Source organism: Benincasa hispida, chromosome 11, assembly GCF_009727055.1.
Source record: "Benincasa hispida cultivar B227 chromosome 11, ASM972705v1, whole genome shotgun sequence".
Lineage (NCBI taxonomy): Eukaryota > Viridiplantae > Streptophyta > Magnoliopsida > Cucurbitales > Cucurbitaceae > Benincasa > Benincasa hispida.
In genome coordinates, this window is record NC_052359.1 from 44,783,173 (window position 1) to 44,788,455 (window position 5,283).

At 37.0% G+C, this 5,283-nt stretch overlaps 1 protein-coding gene across 1 annotated transcript; it reads left to right on the forward strand.

Moving 5' to 3' along the window:
• The first annotated feature begins 1,314 nt into the window (after positions 1–1,314).
• On the forward strand, positions 1,315–3,874 carry LOC120090712 (thioredoxin M5, chloroplastic-like). Its single transcript, XM_039048429.1, has 2 exons — positions 1,315–1,403; positions 3,475–3,874. Exons 1-2 carry the CDS (start codon positions 1,315–1,317, stop codon positions 3,872–3,874), a joined length of 489 nt encoding a protein of 162 aa, XP_038904357.1.
• The last annotated feature ends 1,409 nt before the right edge of the window (positions 3,875–5,283 follow it).

Below are 5,283 nucleotides of genomic sequence, written 5' to 3' on the forward strand. Positions count from 1 at the left end.
TGTTAGTCACCCGGTTGAAAAGTGCTTCATGCTAAATGAGTTGATTCTACAGTTGCCTCGTGAAAAAAATATTGAGCTGGTGCTTGATCAAATAGCTCAAACAAATCACGCAACAGTAGCTATGACTTTAAGTGTCCCAACACTGTCTGCGTCTCATGATCAAAGAGAAAACTTCATCCAGTTTGGGACTTTTGAGCCTATAGTCGTTCGGTTCCAATAAGAGATTCTAACAATAGATTTTCGAAGCAAAGATGATCCTGTTGAAGATAACGATAAAAGGTGGATTCTCGTAACTCGTTGAAAGAGAAGACAACCAAATTCCACCCAAAAAGAGTTGCATTCCTATCAAAGCTATAAGAAGGAACAAGACTTATAAAAAGAAAGGCAAAAAGATGGCATGGAAGCCTAAGCCTGCTAAAGAAGAATACAAGGACTTCCCTTACTTTTGACGGCCGGTAACTTTGGTAGAATTTCTCCCAAGAAGCTTCCTCGATAATCATCAAGAGGTTATTGCATGTCACGCTGTCAACATTGTGGAAGACGAAAACAATCATATAACTACTGAAGAAGTCGACGATTCAAAAGAAATGGATCAAAGAGTTTTGGTCTTCAATCGTATTAAGCCTTTAACTACTCGATCTTTAGTCTTCCAAAGTTGAGTGTGGCCACAATAAAAGAAGAAAGCCAATGTCCAACATCTACTACAACTCGAACTTTAGCTTTTAAGAGGCTATGTATCTTTACATCAAAGAAAGATCGACCTTCAACATCTACTTTTGATCATCTCAAGATGAAAAATGATCAACATAAAAGGAAGATGAAAACCTTGAAGGAAAGACCATTTCGTGAAGAAAACAACGATGAAAAGATTCACAGTCGTGTCCCTTCACGCATGAAGAGGAAATTGTCTGTTGATATAAATACAAAAGGTTCCTTGATAGTGAAGTCAAAACTCATTATATTGACGAATACTACAGATGAAGAGGATGATCAAAGTCATGATGAAATAAGAGCTTCTGAAGTTTAAGTGAAGAAGTTCCTTATCGCAAGAGCCTAAACTGCATGGTGCTTCTGGCCCGCATGAGCTTAAATGGTGAACAACCCAAAAAAAATCTCTTTATTGAACTACGTTATGACTTGATCCCTGTCATTGTAAAGCTTACGTAGGCAGCTTGAAAGAAACTTAAAGTTCAGTCCATCAAGAAAAAAAACATTTGAACTACGTCATGACTTGATCCTTTTCTTCAAGGGTACGCGAGCAACTTGAAGAGATTTAAGTTTAGTCCATAAAAAGGTACCACAATCACCCTACGTATGGCGCTATACGACAGATTGAAGATGTTCATCTCTGTTGGGGCAACACGACAAATTGAAGATATTCATCCCTTTAAGGAGCTAACACTGTAAATTAAAAGCACACACTTGAAATGGCGCTTCGCTTCCTCTTCGAAGTCAAGTTTTGAGTCTTCACCACTTCCTCTTTGAAGTCAAATTTGGATGTTTTGTTTCTTCCTCTTCAAAGTTCAAGTTTGGTACAACTTTCCTACTTCCCCTAAAAAAGTATTATTCCCTTTAGCTTCACTTCTTCTCTAAAAGTTGTTACAATTCTGCCTCTTTTACAAAGATGTTGGCGCTGCTGTTTCTTCATATCCAAGTTCGAGGATCAAATTGTTGCCTTGATGGTTGCACCGCTATTTCTCCATCTCTGAATTTGATGGTCGCACTGCTGCTTCCCCGTCTCCAAGTTCGAAGCTTCTACGACTTTAACTTCAATGGTTGAATTGATGCCTCCCCATCTCCAAATTTGATGTTTGCACTGTTGCTTCTCTATCTCCAAGTTTAAGGGTTAAATTGCATGCCCCTCCATCTTCAAGTTCAGAGGTTTCGTTGATGTTCCTCCATCTTCAAGTTTAGAAGTTTCATCGGTTTCCCTCCATCTTAAAGTTCAAAGGCTTTTTCGATGCCCTTCTACAAATTCGAAGGATTCATTGACGCTCTTTCATCTTCAAGTTCAGAGGCTCCATCGATGCTTCTCCATCTTCAAGTTCAGAGGTTTCATCGATGCTCCATCTTCATGCTCAAGTTTGGAGGCTTTGCAATGCCATCTTATGCTCAAAGTCGCAAAGTCAAGCCTACAGCCAAAGATTCATTAGTGTTTTGTCAAACTCAAGCGCGAAGATCTCGATGCTTCTCCATCTTCAAGTTTAGAGGCTCCGTCGATGTTCCTCCATCTTCAAATTTAGAGGCTCCGTCGATGTTCCTCCATCTTCAAGTTTAGAGGCTCTGTCGATGTTCCTTCATCTTCAAGTTTAGAGGCTCCGTCAATGTTCCTCCATCTTCAAATTTAGAGGCTCCGTCGATGTTCCTCCATCTTCAAGTTTAGAGGCTCCGTCGATGTTCCTCCATCTTCAAGTTTAGAGGCTCCGTCGATATTCCTCCTTCTTCAAGTTCAGAGGCTCCGTCGATGCTTCTCCATCTTCATTGCCATCTTCAAGTTCAAGATCAGTGTACAGGGCCTGTTGCCATCTTCAAGTTCAAGATCAGTGTACAGGGCCCGTTGCCAACTTCAAGTTCAAAATCAGTGAACAGGGCCCGCTTCCATCTTCAAGTTCAAGATCAATGAACAGGGCCCGCTTCCATCTTCAAGTTCAAGATCAATGAACAGGGCCTGCTTCTATATTTAAGTTCAAGATCGATGTGCATGGCTCCACTTCCATCTTCAAGTTTAAGATCGATGTGCATGGCTCCACTTCCATCTTCAAGTTCAAGATCGGTGTGCATGGCTTCGCTTCCATCTTCACAAGTCAAGGCGCGGCTTCCCTTCCATCTTCACAAGTCAAGGCGCAGCTTCGCTTCCATCTTCACAAGTCAAGGCGCATCTTCGCCTCCATCTTCACAAGTCAAGGCGCGGCTTCGCTTCATCTTCACAAATCAAGGCGCGACTTCGCTTCATCTTCACAAGTCAAGGCGCGACTTCGCTTCATCTTCACAAGTCAAGGCGCGACTTCGCTTCATCTTCACAAGTCAAGGCGCGACTTCGCTCATCTCCAAAATAGTGGCACACAACTATGCTTTTTCAACTCCAAAGTTGATAATCAAATTGGAACACAAGTTATGAGCTCCTATAAAAAAAAAAAAAGAATTTGAAAAAAATTATTAAAATATATAGGAAGAAAGTTATTAAGAATAATGTAAAAAGAAGTGCAACAAAAAAATCCTCCAAAAAGAAAGAGAGCTAAAAAAGGGTGAAAAGAAAAGCAAAAAAATAAAAAATAAAAAATAATTGAAAAAACAAAAAGAAAAAAAATACTAAAAATGGTAAAAAAAAAATTTTAAGAAAAAGAATTATAAGGAGAAAAACAAAGTCACAAATGACAAAAAGTAAAAGTTAAAAAAAAAAATCTAAAGACATCTCTCTTTTCTCTTCCAAACCCAAATCTCATCCTTTCTCCAACAAATTACCCACATTTTCAGACTCAAATTCTCCTCCCCTTCTTCCTCCACCTTCAAAAAATCCTTCTCTGTCACGTGCCAAGCTCGTGGAGCCGTTGACGACATGAAAGAAGTGACAGTGTCGAGTTGGAACAATTTGGTGGTGAAGAATCAAAAGGACGTGTTGGTGGAATTTCGGGCACCATGGTGTGGACCTTGTAAGATTATTGAGCCTGTGATTAAGGAATTAGCGGCCGAAGATGTAGGGATGATTGTGTGTTTGAAGCTTATTATAGATGTTAGCCCAAATATGGCCTCCAAATATGGGATTAGAATTCTCACGATTTTGTTTTTCAGAAATGGAGAGCAGAGAGAAAGTGTTATCGGGGTTGTGCCTAAATCTATCTTGGTTGCTACCAATGATAATTATGTTGAGGTTTGATTTTGAAGAATCCCCCATCATCCAATTTCACCAGATAATTTATAATCTTCGTTTCTTCTTGTATGTATATAATCATGTGTAAAAATGGAAAAAATTATGTGAATCTCTTCTTTAATTTTGTTGTAAAAAGAAGAAAAAAAGAAAAGAAGAAGAAGAGGTAATATTGAAAAAGAAAGGAGGAAGTGGAAGAAAAGTTCTAAAATGTTAGAAAAAAATTCCAAAAGAAAGCATATTTGAAGAAGAGAAGAGGAGTAGGCTTGGTTACGAAATTCTCAAACGCTTCTTCCCTATTTGTATAAGAAAAGGTAATCAAATCACAACCACCAAAGATCTCAAATTTAAATTAAAAAAAAACCCATTTTTCTTAACCACTCCGAAATTTTGGGCAATTGTTGGAAGTTGTGATTCCATCTAAGTTAAATGCTTGCCAAAATTCAAGGATTTATTTGGTTAGATTTCTTTTCAAAGACTTCATTTTGGCTCACCTCATATTTTGGTAGGTCAAAAATTCTCTCCATATTATTAAAATTTGATTAAAGATCAAATTAAAGTAAAGGTCGAAATTGGGGTAGAATTTTCTCTCAAAGTTTGCTATACTTCTTTTTGTATAAGTGGGTAGTTGGATTCTAATCTAAGTCATATTTTTGGAGTGAGTTTCAAATTATATTCAAAATTTGATACACTCCAAACTTGATGTCGATGCCAAATCAAAATTGGAATAAAATTAAAATCATATTCCAAATTCAAGCCAAGATTGGGCCAACCAAAATTTACTCCACGGTCAAAATTTCGATATAATTTAAATGTTGCCCCAAATAAAAATATGTAATACTTCAAGTTTCACCAAATCAAAGTTGAAGGAAAGAGAAATACGAAGTCAAAATTCTACTTCAAATTTGCATCAAAAAGTGAGTATATTCTAAAATCTAAAAAATAAATGGTAGGATTTGGGATAATACTTAAAATTATTTGAAATTAAAGTGGAGCATAAATTATACTTTATTTCAAATTAAAGTTTATTCGGGAACAAAAAAGTCAAGGACTAAAAATTCATCTTTGTTTATTTGATGAAAAGTATGTTAAGCAAACAAAATTCAAATCAAAATTTTGAGCTAAATTCTCATATTTTGATCATGATGATGCGTTAAATTAAAAGAGTCAAAATCATACTTTGATTCCAAATTATTTTTTTCGAGATTCACACATTGTATAGATGTGCATAAATCTCAAAAAGGGACATTTGTTAATGAGAAATTTCGGCGAATCACGATTTGCCACATCATCAGTAGAAGCCCAAGCCTATTGGAAAAATTATAAGTTGGATTGGGCTGAGTAATTAAAGTCGCTCGGGCCCAACCCAATTCAGACCCATGGTAAAATTTTGGGCTATATTAAATATTAAGCTCAAG